The 16,995-nt window shown below is 32.9% G+C and overlaps 1 protein-coding gene across 2 annotated transcripts; it reads left to right on the top strand.

The window, feature by feature from the left end:
- The first annotated feature begins 4,322 nt into the window (after positions 1 to 4,322).
- Positions 4,323 to 4,923, top strand: LOC128093597 (uncharacterized). 2 transcript variants are annotated; one of them, XM_052711035.1, is made up of 3 exons: positions 4,323 to 4,479; positions 4,536 to 4,639; positions 4,807 to 4,923. In XM_052711035.1, the coding sequence occupies exons 1-3, from the start codon at positions 4,391 to 4,393 to the stop codon at positions 4,857 to 4,859; spliced, it is 246 nt and encodes an 81-aa protein (XP_052566995.1). In that variant the 5' UTR covers positions 4,323 to 4,390; the 3' UTR covers positions 4,860 to 4,923. The 2 variants fall into 2 exon arrangements, with proteins under 2 accessions (XP_052566995.1, XP_052566994.1); XM_052711034.1 differs by having other exon boundaries at positions 4,327 to 4,479; positions 4,536 to 4,652.
- Positions 4,924 to 16,995: the final 12,072 nt, after the last annotated feature.

Below are 16,995 nucleotides of genomic sequence, written 5' to 3'. Positions count from 1 at the left end.
CTGTACATTGGAATTTCATAAAAATTCAAAATATGTTTAATCCAGCCCAAACATGCTTAATATGATTATCAATGCAGAAAAATTCATTTTAGATTGTTTTCAGTTGATTAGACTTCTATTTACATGGAAATTTTGAAGCTTTTTGAAAAAAAAAAATTTGCCCCCTGACTTTCCAGACCAATTTTGAAGGGGGGGCGACATAATCTTTGTAAAATATTTGCAACGGCCTAAGTGTCAAAGAATAAATATGTAAGCAAAATTGTTCACAAAATACCGTTTTATTTTTCATAATTTGCATTATGGGTCAAACGAAGTGATTTTTTGAAATGTTTTTCACTTCATTAAAGTATTTTTGTAAAATACAAAAATTATCACAAAATACCGTATTTATTTTTTAAAATATTCCAATTTCATTATTTGCAATATGAGTATGCAATGAATTGAAATTTTGTATGCTTTTTCAATTAATTCTAGCTTTGTTTTTGAAAATACTAAAATTTTCACAAGTAACCATATTTTTCGAAAATTATAAAAATATGCAATATGGGTATCAAACGAAGTGAAATTTTTTAATGCTTTTTTCTCTTTTTTAGAGTTTTTTTTGAAAAATACAAAAAATTTCACAAAATAACGTATTTTTTCGAAAACACACAAATTATAAAAACTTGCAATAGGGGTATCAAACGAACCGAAATTCTGTATGCTTTTTTTAAATTTTATTAGAGTTTTTTGGAAAAAACTAAATTTTTTACAAATTACCGTATTTTTTTGAGAAATTGAACGAAGCGAAATTTTGCATGCTCCATACTCACATTTAACTTGTTTATGCTTCATACAAAATTTTGAGTTATTTGATACCCACATTGCAAATTAAAAAATCTAAGTATTTTCAAAAAATACGGTTTAAAAAAAATAGTATTTTACCAAAAAAAACTCCTGAAACTGGAAAAGCAAACAAAATTTCGCTTCGTTTTGGGTATCCATATTGAAAATTTCAAAAATTCAAGTATTCTTAAACTGAAATAAATTGAAAAACCATACAAAATTTCGCTTCTTTTGATACCCATATTGCAAATTATAAAAATTTGAGTACTTTGGAAAAATACGATATTTTGTGAAAATTTTAGTATTTTGTGAAAATTTTAGTCTTTTAAAAAAAAACTCTATAATTGTGAAAAAGGAAACAAAATTGCGCTTTGTTTAGTACCTATATTGCATATCTTGAAAATTTGAGTATTTTCGAAAAAATACGGTAATTTGTGAAAATTTTGATGTTTACAAAAAAGCATACAAAATTTTGCTTCGTTTGATACCCATGTTGCAAATTATGAAAATTAGAGTACTTTCGACAAAATACGATATTTTGTGAACAATTTTGAGTACATGTTTTACTTTGAAACATAGACCGTTGCAAATATTGTTTGAAGTTAATGTCCCTTGTTTTCTGATCAAGTCGAGAACATTTTGTTTTTTTTTTACAAATATTGTTTAATTCTGTTTGAAATCTCAACATTAAAAATACAATAACTGGCAGTTATTTCAAAAATGCTTCTTTGAGAGAGTCGCAATCAACTGAGATCGATTGAATGTTCATTTTCCATTGTTGATTTTTATAACTAGCTAAATATTTTAAATTTCTAATTTCATTATTCTGCAATCTCCAATGATTTTGTCTGCACTGAAATATTAACTATTCACTGGCAAAACACACTGCAAAAATGCAAACAAACAGAACTCTCCCACTGTGCACCTTCCTCCGCTAGCCGTCGGCGGTCGGCTCATCAAAGGGGCTTTCCCGGGCGCTTTAGTGTGAAAAGAAAACCAAATGGCCTTGAGCATGGAAAAGCGATAAAATTTGACATCCTTTTCTGAATAATACACACCCCGCTCCAATCCCTTCCAAGAAGTATCTCCCTCCCGTAGGTTGAGGGGAGCTCAAATCAGGTCCCAGATTTCAACAACCCTTCTCATTTTCTTCTGCGTTTTCTTCCTCTTCTATCAGCGCTGTTGACGTGTCGCAGCGCGCTCAAAGTGAGCGAACGAAACTGTCCTGACTGGATGAGGGGAGCAAAAAAAAAGGATAAGTGTCATGACTGCTAGTGGCAAAATATTTTTTCATTAATATTATCTGATGCTGGTCCAATGAATGGGATCTGGGGGCGAGATAACGTGACACTGTCTCTTTGTAAAGTGTTGGAAAACTTTTGAAGAAAAAAAACAGGATGGGAAAGCTGGAATGTGCATTTGAGAGAAAGATCAAGACGGAGATTAAAGAGTTGACACTGCGAACCATCATCTTTAACAAGACAGGAGGTGATAGTTTCAAGTGAAATTTTCATGGTTGCTTTAAGAATTTTTGAAGCCTTTTTCTTGAACACGGAAAGTCTTCCAAATTTACTGGCTAACTATTCTCAATACAAAAATATTATTCGAGTTCGCCTCAAAGTTGTATTGCTACCTAAAATCAAAAGCAAGTTTCTCAACAAATAAGTTTAAACATCATCATCTTGGCTGAACCGGGACAGCCTTTTTTGCACAATATTTGGATATTTTCTACTGGTTTCGGATAGAATAGACACAGAACAACAAAATTAATGCCTAATTTTCCAATTTTCAAGCTTTCGGATGTTCTAAAACTGCTGTCCCTATTCAGACTGTAGTCTCGATGTGCCCCAGTTGATTGTAAGCCTCTCTTCTAGCTAATTCAATCAAATTATTAGTCACGTCAACAGTTATCAAACCGACTTCACTAGCAAACAAATTGAAGCTGCTCAAATCAAAATTTGTATGAGATTTCCAGAATGAGTACTCAAAATGGAGCCTCCAGTTAAAATTTCATTAAATTTGGTTGGCAAATGGCTTGCTGGGAGCAGGGACAAGTTAGAACGGGAACTAACTCGTAAAATTTGAGTATTAAGGTAAATGCTTCTGTACAAGTCAATAGTTCGTCGCTGTCGTGCTAACTTGTCGTACGTGCATTTTTGGCCAAATTGAGTTAAGAACGCCATTTTGTGCAGCTTTTTTTTTATTTTTTTTTATTTTTTTTGTGTGTATCAAATGCATTTTTTGCGCTAGAGTTTAGGATGATGCAAAACCTAATACCGGAGGAGTGATTTTCTAAATAAAAAAAGCTAAACCCGACAAACTTCGTGTTGTCTTTTTTCGTTTCTTGACGTTTTAAGCTTGTTTGCTTGTTCAGCCTCTTGTGATAAAAAATTGATTTTACGTAACTTTTGCCATACAATCTGTAGATTTTCCGGAATCGGTTCCAGAGTGGCCAAAGTTGTCACTTTTTGGCGTAAGAACATCCCTTGGACTTATACAAACGCAACGAAGAGCACCTCGATCAATGTTGAAAAAAATCATTTCAAGCGAATAACGATTGCCTGAAGAAAGGTCCTCTGAGAATGCTTTGATCTCTTCTTTCCCAACTGACACTTGATCGCTGGCTATGACAGAGACGAATAAAAGTTTTGATGATTGGGTTTAGTCATCAACTTGCTGCGATCTGATTATAATTTTCCCCATTTAACACCAGCAGTCATGGGTTGTTATAATTTTCGGCTCGACTTTGAAGGGAGGGACATCAAAAACTGATGCTAAAAAAAATCAAGTTAAATTTCTATTTTCCAAAAACACACATTTTAAAAAAATCATAACTCAACGGTAAAAGTTTCGTCTATACTTTTCTATGGTTCAAAAGTAGCGGGTTTTGTCCCCTTAAACATATAAAAAAATTCAAATATTCAAAGTATGAATTTTGGAAAATCGTTTTTTTTTTGTGGAAAAAAATTATTAAAAAATCAGCAACATAAAATTTCCTGTATCATTTTTTATGAATAGTTCTCATTAATACCTACAACTTTGCCTAACACACCAAACCGATGAGAAAATTTCTTCAAAAGATACAGGTTCTCGAATATTTACGTACCATTTTTGTATGGACAGTTGCTAAAATTGTATGGAACTTTGTATGGGTGTACCAAATACACAAAATGACAAGATGAAATTAAAAAAAAATCTTTGAAAAATTTGAATTTAAAATCCTTATCGGTTTTGATCGAGAAAAAAATGGCTTTTAAGAACATGAAGTAAATCGTCTCAAACTTCTATGTAGCATTCAGGATTCCGCGACTTAGACTCCAGCCACAATGACTCAAGTACCGACTCCGGCTTCTCAGAATTTTCTGACTTCAAATCCGAATCCGAGTCCTCAAAAGTACCTGAATCCACCGACACCGACACCAATTCCACAGCCACAGAGTGCTCTGTGTTCCTTGGTAGAAATCAAGTTTCAAAAAAATCAAGTAGGCCGTGACTTTGATTTTTTTCTTTCTCATAACTGTCATTCAATGGTTGGTTCACAACGGGCTTTAAATGTTGGTCAACAATGTGTTCCAGACGTTGCAGTGTCCGTGATTGTTACAGCGGGTATTTTGGTGGCTCGAAAGTCTTTTTCAGTTGCAATGCAAAGTACAGGTAGGATTGAACGATTTTAATACAAGACCAAAAATTTAACACCTTTATCCATTCAGGGACTGTGATAAATGGAAAGCGTTCACAGAACGCGATGACCCTCCGAAAAACTGTTACATCTGCGAAGATCACTTCCTTCCGGAAGATTTCATCAACGTAAACTGTAAGAGTCAAGGGTAAACACGTTTTAAATGGATAATTTATTGAAGTTCTCATAAACTTATTCAAATTCTCGATTGAATTTTCAAAAGGCCCTATCTGCATAGGAAACCCATGAGGGATAGGTTGTTTTGAAAATTTAATCTAGAAATCATCTTATTTTCACGGCAGGCTTCGGAGGTTCGTCGTTCCAAGCATTAAACCACCTGCTGATTCGTTACTGATGCTTATCCGAAAGAAATGTAACCAAACAAATTCAGTGAATAAATAACTGAAATGGATCTTTTTGCAATTCCGTCGTGAAACTACTTACTTTTCCTGTCATTCTTGAACGACGAAATAGCCTACTTTTCTGTACCAAAAATAACAGAATCGAATAGCAACACTTTTCAAAATAAATGCTGAAAAGTTCTACTTTTCAGCACTGAAATGGGTGCTGAAAAGTTGAACTTTCCAGCACTTGTTTCGAAAAGTAACAATTTTCAACATTTTTTTTGATTTAAACGATTTATTGACAAAATACATGAAAATTTGACTTAAAATTTCACTCAATGGGTGTTTTTCGGAATTGCAAAAAATGTTGTATGGAACTCGTTGCAAAACTTGATTTTTTCAGCACTCGTCGTATTTATCCAACTCGGTGAACCTCGTTGGATAAATGTACGACTCGTGCTGAAAAAATCCTCTTTTTGCAACTTGTTGCATAAACTACTATTTTAAACCCGTTTTCAATTTATTTTTGCTCACCCCAATCACAGCAGTTCTGATGGATAAGTTTCAATCAGAAATCGCCAATTTAGATCACTATCAGAAATCAGTATTTAATTTAATACCACAGCATCCAAAAAGTTCTGCATTAAAATAAACGAATCCAAACACTCCACTGGTTTTTCTGCAATTCAGAAGTACACACAGATTGATCAGAAAAACAAATTTCCGTACTTCGAGCATCTATCTACGACTCTGTGTGTTTTTGCGAGATTTGATAACATCACCGGCAAACAGAGGAGGATCGACCGGACGAAAGGGATTGCGGGGAGTGTCCGTTCGAATGTGATATTTGTCCACTGTGACACGTTATTTAAATTTATTTGCCGATTCAACCACACTCGAATGTTTATTTATATTGGCTCGATGTTTGGTTAGGCTGAACTTGGTTGGGCGTTCTGTGCAAAACGGTGTGCTCGAAGCTCAGGAGAAGAGGTGAGAGCGTTCAAATAGTGAGTAAATATTGGATTTTATTCGATTGATACAAAGCCTGGATGGCGAGGACCTGTGTCGGAAGCAAACAGTGCATAATAGCAGTTAGTTATGAAGGTTTCTTTTTTTGTTTTTTGTTGAAAACACTTGCCAGTGCTTTATTTACTCAGCGTTAAACAATTTGATGGATGTGTTAAACACACAGTCGGTGTGGCTTTTTTTTTGTTTTTTTGTCATGGAATTGCGTTTCTTCTTTAGAGATTCAATTGGTCGAAATCCCATCTAACTTGAATGATACTTTTAATTTGTTGGATCACTAGGTCGATGCCAATATTTTTTGTCCAGTTTCGTCCCTCTGTTCTGGTCGAGATCGACAATAAAACATTAAAATAACAAGCCAGAATTTCAACATTTCATTGCAAAAAGGCATGGAAGATGCCTTGCACACCAATAAAGTCGGTTTGCAATCATTAGTTTTCAAAATTATAAGTTTTAACGAAAATATTTTTAAATTAACTCAATCATGTATAACATTTTGAAAAATACTAGCAAAACTCTTAGAACAGCTTGAATTTCATATAAGTTTCAACTTTGTTGGTTTTTTCATAATGTTTTTCAGCTAGGGTTAATGAATTTTCACAATTCATCAACCCCCCTGAACCCTTCTCTTCCTGGATTTCACAGTTGAATTCCACAATTAAAAAATAGCTTGGTTTTTCTTAAAAGCGTAATAGCTTATTTAAACACATAAAAATATTCATAACAATAATTTTAAGGAAAATAAACCATTAAATAATGTTTCATGTTACAATGTAATAGTATATAATACTAAGAAAAAAATATGATGCTAAGCCATCAAGTAATCAGAAAAGCGAAGGTTAGGATGCTATTTTTCTATCAAAAAATTAAAATGTATGATTTTTTTTTTGTTTTCCTAAGTTATATGCACATGTTTAATCATTAGAATTATTGTTTTATTTAAAGATTTTCAATCATTTTTTTTTAATTGACTGAAAATAATTTTGTTATTTTTTTAAGATTGCTCAGTATTTTTCATATGAGTTAATTTTTATTAGTCGTCATAATAATAACAAACATTCTTGTCAAAATAATATTCAGTAGATACAGTCGAATTTCTCTGAGTCAATATTACATCCAAACTCCGTTAAATGAGATAAATATATAAATCATAGATCGGTATTTGGATCATCGATAATATTTTATTAGCTGTGTTCAGAAAACATATGAGCAGTTCTCTACGGAATCGGTCTTTTTTCTTTAATTTTAATTTTTGTATTTTTTAATCCGACTGAAACTTTTTTGGTGGCTTTGGTATGCCCAAAGAAGCCATTTTGCATCATTAGTTTGTCCATATAATTTTCCATACAAATTTGGCAGCTGTCCATACAAAAATGATGTTTGAAAATTCAAAAATCTGTATCTTTTGAAGGAATTTTTTGATCGATTTGGTGTCTTCGGCAATGTTGTAGGTATGGATATGGACTACACTGGAAAAAAATTATACACGGTAAAAAAAATTTGGTGATTTTTTTATTTAACTTTTTATCCCTAAAACTTGATTTGCAAAAAAACACTATTTAGTTTTTTTTTATTTTTTGATATGTTTTAGAGCAGCGATTCTCAACGGGGGTACCGGGCCTACTTGATTTACATGGCAGGGGGTACCAGCCTAGAAGAAGGTTGAGAATCGCTGTTTTAGAGGACATAAAATGCCAACTTTTTTTTTCAAAAAATCGAAATATTGGTCGCAAAAATTTTTCAACTTCATTTTTCGATGTAAAATTAAATTTGCAATCGAAAAGTACTTTAGTAAAATTTTGATAAAGTGCACCGTTTTCAAGATAAATCCATATTTAGGTGACTTTTTTGAAAATAGTCGCAGTTTTTAATTTTTTAAATTAGTGCACATGTTTGCCCACTTTTGAAAAAAATATTTTTGAAAAGCTGAGAAAATTCTCTATATTTTGCTTCTTCGGACTTTGTTGATACGATCTTTAGTTGCTGAGATATTGCAATGCAAAGGTTTAAAAACAGGAAAATTGATGTTTTCTAAGTCTCACCCAAACAGCCCACCATTTTTAAATGTCGATATGTCAGCAACTAATGGTCCGATTTTCAATGTTAATATATGAAACATTTGTGAAATTTTCCGATCTTTTCAAAAACAATATTATCAAAATTTGTAAACCAAGACTAACATTTTAAAAGGGCGTAATATTGAATATTGAACATCAATTTTCCTGTTTTTAAACCTTTGCATTGCAATATCTCAGCAACTAAAGATCGTATCAACAAAGTCCGAAAATGCAAAATATAGAGAATTTTCTCAGCTTTTCAAAAAAAAATTTTTCCAAAAGTGGGCAAACATGTGCACTAATTTAAAAAAATTAAAAACTGCGACTATTTTCAAAAAAGTCACCTAAATATGGATTTATCTTGAAAACGGTGCACTTTATCAAAATTTTACTAAAGTACTTTTCGATTGCAAATTTGATTTTACATCGAAAAATTAAGTTGAAAAATTTTTGCGACCAATATTTCGATTTTTTGAAAAAATCAGTATTGATTAAAAAATTCATAACTCGCTCAAAGATTTTTTGCACAACCTGAAAATTTCTGAAAAGTTGGCATTTTATGTCCTCTCAAACATATCAAAAAATAAAAAAAATTAAAAATAGTGTTTTTTTGCAAATCAAGTTTTAGTGATAAAAAGTTAAATAAAAAAATCACCAAATTTTTTTTACCGTGTATAATTTTTTTCCAGTGTAGTCCATATCCATACCTACTAATTTGCCGAAGACACCAAATCGATCAAAAAATTCCTTCAAAAGATACAGATTTTTGAATTTTCACATATCATTTTTGTATGGACAGCTGCCAAATTTGTATGGAAAATTATATGGACAAACTAATGATGCAAAATGGCTTCTTTGGGCATACCGAAGGCACCAAAAAAATTTCAGTCGGATTAAAAAATACAAAAATTAAACTTGAAGAAAAAAGACCGATTTCGTAGTGAATTGCTCAGCTGTGTTCAGAAAACATATAAATTTAATCATATTTTTATTCCATGTATTAACAATTTGAATACCATTTATTTTGAAGCTGGAATTCTAAAAGAAATATGAAAGATGAAAACATGGTTTATTCAGGATTGATGAATTGCACTTTGCAATATTATTTTTGAATTTTGATCTTGAAACTAAGTCCATTTCATAATCAAAATTTCATGATTTAGTTGACGGTCCCCGTGGACATTGAAAATGTGAAAAACTACTAAGCCTTGTGAATTATTTCATGCTCCTGCCAAAAGTTAGCAAAACATCTATGTTTGTTTTGAATAATGTTTTTGTCTAATTATTATTTTCATTTGAGTTATCTGAATTATTATATTTATATTAAGTTTTATTATTCGAATATTTGAAAATAAAACTAAAGTAGAAAATACAAATGATTGAACAAGATCAAACTTGACTGGGCATGCCTATAATAAATCAGTTTTACAAATATCATTCTAATTCTTTCCTTTAGTGCTATTCGGAAAATAATGTCATATTTTAAACAGTCTTTCGTAACTGAAAAGAATAAAAAATTTTTTTTAAATAATATTGCCGTTATCAGGGGGGACATTATGTTTAGGGATTGTGATTGAGTCATACAAATATTTTGAAATTTGTATGACCCTTTTGTAAGACTATTTTTTAATCAATTATGGATTTTTTTATTATTAGGTCCTATAAAAAAATGTAAACATTGAGTGTATCCCACTTACTCCGATGGACATTGACATAAGGTGTGAAAAGCCTGCACTCAATGTTTACATTAGTTTATAGGACCTAATAAATAAAAGTCCAGAATTCCACATCAATTGGCTTGTCAAACTGACCAGTTAAATTTAGCACATTTTTTATGAATCTTTCAGGGCTTATTTAACACCATTGAAAATAATCTTCAAAAGACTCTGATCTCTGATCTTTTATTCGAAATCTGAATTCGACATTAATTGCACATATTTTAAATGCAATATTGGAATGAGTCTTTTTTATTCCTTTATATAAATACCGTTTCATTATTTTAATTGCACTTTTTTTCATTTTTGTCCGCACGTGAAAAAAGAATCCCAAATGGAAGCTATTATCTCGGTGAAATATCATTAATCGATTATTGAATTTAAATCCAACTGTTCACAGGTAAATTACTCCGCTTTCAGCAGTTCAGCCGTTGTTTAAATTTTCCACATGATTTATCTGAACAAATCCACACCGAATCGCCCTTCAACGGTAAAACCACCCCCAAATCCCTGCCGGATTTACTGTGGAAAGTGCTTCATGAAAGCTGTGTGTGTATGGACTCAAACAAGGCAGCGCAGTTTAAAGGATTTGTATCTTACTATTTTTTTCTCTCTTTCTTCTCAGAAAAACTGTAAAATCGTCCCAAGTGAGCGGTGCTTCTTATCATTCACATCAGTGTTTAGCTAGAGACTGCGAGCTAGAAGACACCGAACGGGAGCATCTTGAGGCCAAACTGGGAGACACCGTTTTAAAAAGGAAGTGAAACAAAATCTGCCTTATTTTGTGTGAGATTTATACGCAAAGAAGACAAAGGAGTGGAGTTGGGGGTGAGGTGAAAGTCCTTTGTTTTTCCAGCAGCTTTCCCAGGGTATCAGAATAACTTTGTGTATAATCTTGGGCTTTTGGTGACTTGGTGCTCTCCGGAGTCGTTGGGTTTACCTTTTTGAACCTGTGCGAAGGAAACTTTTAAGCTGCAAAAAAGTTTCTGGGGTTTGAAGCAGTAAGCACACCGATAAAACTAAACTTAGTGGGTTGTTCTTTTTCACACTAACATCAAACATATACAACAATACAGTTCCCATTTTCGCGATTAAAGCAAGTAAATGTTTAATTTTAGAAATATTTTTACGATCAGTTTGGAATTATATCTACATAGAGCAATACTCAACAAAATTGGCCGATTTGGACCATTTTTATTTTTTGAATTTTTTTATTTGACTCAAATTTTGTGAGAGCTTTCCCTATCACCAAAGAAGCCATTTTGTGTGATTGGTTCACCCATTCAAATCTCCATACAATTTTGGTAGCTGTACGTACAAAAATGGTACGTAAATCTGTAACTTTTCAAAGATTTTTTGGTTTTATTTGATTGATTTGGTGTTTTCAACAAAGTTGTAGGTATAGATGAGGATCAGGGATGGCATAATTGCAAAAAAATCATTTTCGCTTGCGAACTTCCTTCACTCGGGAAAGAAAGAGGAGGCGAATCACGCAAAAGAAAATCGCTCCCGAACTTCACGAATAATATCAATCAGTTGAAGATGTTTGGTGATATTCCTTGTTAGCACCACTTTAAATTATTTATTTCGTTTTGTTTTCACACCATCTACAAAAAGTGACAGATCTTTTGTGTGGCGTTTCACCTGCAAGTAGAGGGTGACGAGCGGGAATTCCCGGGAAAAAAATCCCGGAAAATCGATCATTTTTGGACCTCTCGATTCCCGGGAAATTTGGTCGAGACTCCCGGGAAATTTTATACTTATAAATATCGAAGCAAAATTATATAAACTAATCAGAAAAACATTTGAAAAATCGAAATTGCTTAGAACATTGAATGTTATATCTTCGATGTTAAATTTCGAATAAACTAACCCTCCTCTAATCTTCTTATTCAAAAGTGTAAAAGATTCCAAAAACTATAATTGAGAGAAGCCAAAAAAATGTGGACCTGCAAATTTGCCTTAAAGCGTAATTAGCAGTCGCCCCCCAGAATGGAATCCAAAGTTTTTTTTTTAATTATTCTCATTCATTATTTCTAAGAGGGAAAGCCTTTTCAAGATAAGTTCAATTTTTGTATCCTCTCTCAAGCAAAGCAATCTTCATAATTTAGTCTTTTTTAATTCTAAGTAAGTTAATTTCGCTGTATCAAGGTTATTTTTAAGTTTTTGATGCCAATAAGTCATTTTGCATCAACTTCAATATTAAATTATATTTTAGAAACAAATACTCTGATATTTTTTGTAAAGTTAAAAAAAAGTAAGGTTATGTTCCGCCAATTGTGAACATTCGGATTTTCCTGATAACTGTAAATATTTCTTCAATAAATATGTACCGTAATCTGGGGTGAATCGGGACTACAGTCTGAATAGGGACAGCCGTTTTTAGAGCACTTAAAGCTTTTAAATTTGGAAATGGATGTACACATTTTGTTGGCCTGAGTCTGTTCTAACCGAAACCAACCAGAAAAATCAAAATATTGTGCTCCAACATGGTTAAAACTGCTGTCCCAATTCGCCCCATGTGTCCCGATTGACCCCAGTTTACGGTACAGTTGACCTTAAGAAGTAAAAAACAACTTTAAATAATTATTTTGAGTATTTATGTATTTTATTACAAAAATCCCAATACTGGGAAATTATATATTAACTATTTTTTTACTTCACAAAAATCTAATAACAGGTTCATGCAACAAGTTTGTGCAACTTTTAAAAATCACTCAGTGTGATTGAAGTGTCGTAAACATTTTAAACTACAATTTTAAGTCCCAAAAAGCTCAAGAAACGATCCTTTGTTTGCAGATTAAGACAAAATTAAAAGGGAGAAATAGTTCCTCAAAATAATGAGGCTACCGTAAAACGGGGTGACTTTGATAGGTTCGCGATTTTTACGCGAATTGAAGAATACAATTAAAATACTTACGGAATGGTTTAGAATCGTACTGACTGTGGTAGAGAAGTGTTCAAAGTACCTCAAGAAGAACTTTTTATAAAATTTTTAAAAGTATAAAAAGTTAGTTAACTACAGTGAAGAAAATGTTGATAAAAGTCATTATTTTAAACTTCTCAAAGTGTCATGATTTTCTCAATGAACATGTTTTTGAATCGGAAACGGAATACATTTTCGGATTTCTTGGACAATTATCTACTGCTTAAAGGTTAAATAAATTTGTAAATAATAAATAATATGTGTTTTTGAAACAAAATTTAAAAAAAATCTTTAAATTTATAAGCAATTTCAGTTGAACAAATTTCATGTAAAATTTGATAACTTGTGATTCGTGCTTCAAATTCAGTGTAAAATGCAATATAAATCGATAATTTTACAAACAAAACTAGTTTAAACGAATTTTAGGCAAAATTTTGACTTTTCAACAATTTCACCTAAAATTTGAATGTATTTTTTTAAAAAGCTTATAAACTTAGTTAACTTAATATTAACATTGATTTTTATTTCTTAAAAACTATATAAGCTACTTTAGTGATGGTAGATTTAACGTACAAATAAAGTTTGATATGATATGACTTTAACAAGAAAAACTATGATTATCAAAGTCACCCCGGAATTTAAACTAAGAATTTAAAACGTAAATATTTTTCTAAACACTATTGAAAAACTTTTTTTTCAAAATTGTTCATGGACTTTGTGTGGCCTACCTCAGTACATGTTTTAAAAATAATAATCTTGAGAATAACCTTACCTGTTGGAAAATATTCCAAGAACAAATTGAAATCCTATCAAAGTCACCCCGGTTTACGGTACTTAAATTAACGTTTCATTGAATAATTAGAATTGATTGTAACTAAATTCATTGAAAAGAAACAAATTTATAACTTTTCTTTTCAACTTATTGGCACTATTGGCATAGTAAAAAAATCCCGGGTCCCGGGAATTCCCGGGAAATTGTCAAATTCAACTCTCGATTCCCGGGAAATTGAAAATTTCGAGAATCGTCACCCTCAAGTGTTGTAGTGAATTTTTGTTCTCTTCCGAGTTTTTCTCTTGATGAGCGTCAAATGATTGTCTTTTGATGATGATTCTTCCATCGCTGAAGAGGAATATTCAGAAAAAATAAGCAAACGGTGGTGGTTGGTGATTTTTTAAACTAACTTTTTTTCTTAAAAATTCAATTTCCCAAAATCCGTATTTTTCAACTTTTGGTTATTTTTTTATGTTTTAGGGGACAAAACCCTGCATGTTTAAGCCATTCAGAAGCAAAGACAAACATTTTGCCGACGAGTTTTAATATTTTTTAATAGTGATTTTTTGCAAAAAGAAATCTTTTACTTAAAATAGTAAAATCGAATTTGCACCGTTTTCAAAATATAGCCATTCAAAGTTAAATTTTGTCCGAAAAGTTCAGTATTTTTATTTAAAAATAGTGTCCATGATTGTAAATTAAAAATAAAACACTAATTTGTCACATCCCACCATGCAACTTTCTTACCTGCACTGACACGGCCATAAATTGAGCAATAAAATTCCTTCCCCTGAAATTCCGAAACGCTCCCAACATCTTGTTCTTGGCCACATCTTCATCTAGCAAAAGGTAGCTGCCAGCTCTCCCAGAAGGAAGGGGAACCCTTCGGAACGTAGCAAATCGGATTTGTGGCTTGCCTCTATTCCGGCAAATAATTTTCGGGTTGGCTTCTGTGCCAGACTTGGCCGAGACAAACAACACAAAAAAAAGCTCGGTGGTTGTCTCGTCTCCTGCCGGTCGGCCAAAACTGAGAGATTTATCTGCTTTTTGGATGAAGGAATTTGTGGCGTTTTTCTGCTCCCTCCCCCCTCAAACTGGCAAACTGGTTTCAGTCAGCAGTGTGACAAAAATCCACTTGTACCACTTTGTGGTGAAGAGCTTTAAAACCGCCACCACCCAAAGAGTGCTTTTCCACGCGCGCGAGCTTTGCTTTTTGGCCAACGGGAAAAGTTCTCTTTCGGCTGCTGGACGATGGATTTATACTTTTGAAGCGTCGTTCTTTTTCGTCGGCCAGCAGTGGAAGGGGAGGAAAATGGGAAAAGAATTGGCCCAATTCCAGTGAGCAGCGGCAGCGGCCAGGAATTTATAGTTAGAGATGAAAACAGTCACGATTTATGATGTTTTTGTCTCAACTTTTTGGGGGAAAACTTTTCCGGTCAGCACTTTTATTTTTTTGTGTTATCTCTCGAGGTGGCTTTTGAACTTTGGTAACGATTTTTATTCTGTTTCAAGCATTATAAAGTCAAGTTAGTTGAGGTTTCTTCATGTTTTGATGTTAAATTTTCTGAAAATTTGTTCTTTATTTTCACACGTCTAACATTTGAATTATACCGAATAAATTGTCTCTTTTTTGCAAATGTAAATCACTATTTTGACATTTGAAAATATTCACATATGAGCAATTCTCTACAAAATCGGCCGATTTCGACCATTTTTATTTTTTGTATTTTTTGATTTGGCTCAAACTTTGTGGGGGCCTTCCCTATGACCAAAGAAGCTATTTTGTGTCATTGGTTCACCCATACAAGTCTCCATACAATTTTGGCAGCTCTCTATACAAAAATGGTACGTACATATTCAAACAGCTGTAACTTTTGAGTGAATTTTCTGATAATTTTGGTGTCTTCAAAGCAAATTACATGGTTTATGCCTTTCTCACGCTTTTCTTGTAACAATAAATCTCTGTCTTATTGGTATTAATATTAAACAGGGATTTGATAATCGATGGACCTTAAATCTTTCCAATGGCGTATCTTACGATGAACCTGGACTCTATGGTCATCAAAATAATAAGGGTTCGGGTTTAATTTAATTTCTTTTGCTTATTTAAAAAGATGCTTGGTCGAGTGAAGGAATCAAACATAGGGGAAATATACCCTTTCTAATCAAACACCTATCTTCGTCATATGGAGAGTTTGATGCTCGATTAAAGCTCCAAAAATACTATTTAGGCTGTAAACTTACCAGCAACAGCACCGCCTCGAGTAAGCACGCAAATGTATGCCACTCACTGGCCAAAAAGATCAAATTTAATGCACTTTTGATCATAATTTCTATTTTGCGAGACCATTTCTCATCATTTTGGTGGCACACACATCCACACGCAAGATCAGAGGTTGATTGCTTAACGAAAGTCGCCATCAATATCATTTCACTTGCGCTAACGATTTATAAAATTGCTTCCAACTACCGGCAATATGTTCTTTTGACCGTTACTTAGTCACTCACTTGAAAAATAATCCCGAAAAATGTGAATAATTAGCAAGCACCATAAAAAAACAAACGCGCTATGTCTTTTGACGTTTCAATTTTGACCACCCATTCCAAACGAAGGCTGAAGAAAACCGAGCGAGAAGCGAAGGCAAATAAAGAACAAAGGGTGGCCACCAGGGCCCCGGCGATGGCCTGATATGAGCTACCGAACAACATTGGCAATATGGCGTCGTTTGTTTACAAACATAAGATTGTTTGTGGACGAACCGAAAAAATTACTTTTTTTTTGTAAAAAATTCTATAACCATTGTGCAATAACATTAAGTCTTACAAAACAGACACAATTTCGTTAAATTCTAGACCAGAATTTATTTTATTATTATTTTTCAATTTAATCCTCTTTTATCGCGATTCTGATAAAGATTGCACATCAAATCATCGTACCTTTAGTGTATCTTTAGTTCTACAACGATTCGCTGTAGATTCATGTTTAAATTTTGAAATTTAGCATAAATTAAAATAAGTTGCAAAATTCCCAACTTCAACCATGTGCAACAATTTCCACATCACCCATGCGGGAAACCGATAATGGGGTAATTCATGCGTTCCAAACTGTCAAAATTCCAAAACGTCATTGCCAATCTTCGGTTCGCTGCTTTTGTTCGTGTTTGAAGTTTCGGGCCGAGACTCTGGTGGCCACCAACACCACCAGCAGCGCTTGTGGTGTTGCCAGGAAACTTTCTCTATAAATGCTACTTTCCGTGAGTGTTCGCTCAAAATTTCATTAATTTTGGCAGCACTAAGCAGACCCAAACGAGCGTTGGAAGAAAAAAAGAACTAAGCTGAAAATAGAAAAATGGGCGTGGCCCAATGCACACGACTGATTAGAATGCGTTTTTGAAATATTTTTTTAAAATGCTTGTAAAACTTTTAATAAAAGTGAAAATAAACAGAAATGTTCACAAAAAGTTGTTCTACTCGTTGGTGTACTTGGTTTTACTGAATTTCAAGGAACACTCCAGATTATCCAGCATCATTCAAACAAGACCGCTTATTAGGCTTAAAATGGGTTTATTTTCCCTAATTTTGATTTTTTTTTCCTGGTTTAATATAACTATTTTGGGTTTTTGGTTTTGGTTTTGGTTTTGGTTTTGGTTT

The sequence above is a fragment of the Culex pipiens genome, chromosome 3 (assembly GCF_016801865.2).
Source record: "Culex pipiens pallens isolate TS chromosome 3, TS_CPP_V2, whole genome shotgun sequence".
Classification (NCBI taxonomy): Eukaryota; Metazoa; Arthropoda; class Insecta; order Diptera; family Culicidae; genus Culex; species Culex pipiens.
Note: the sequence above shows the minus strand (reverse complement) of the source record. Positions and strands in the feature narration are given on the sequence as shown.

Excerpts from the sequence above, each read along its gene's own strand:
- LOC128093597 (XM_052711034.1), top strand. The coding sequence starts at position 4,391 with ATGTGTTCCAGACGTTGCAGTGTCCGTGATTGTTACAGCGGGTATTTT. Across the intron at positions 4,480-4,535 it reads AGTTGCAATGCAAAGTACAG|GGACTGTGATAAATGGAAAG; the intron begins GTAGGATTGAAC and ends TTATCCATTCAG. Across the intron at positions 4,653-4,806 it reads GTAAACTGTAAGAGTCAAGG|GCTTCGGAGGTTCGTCGTTC; the intron begins GTAAACACGTTT and ends TTTTCACGGCAG.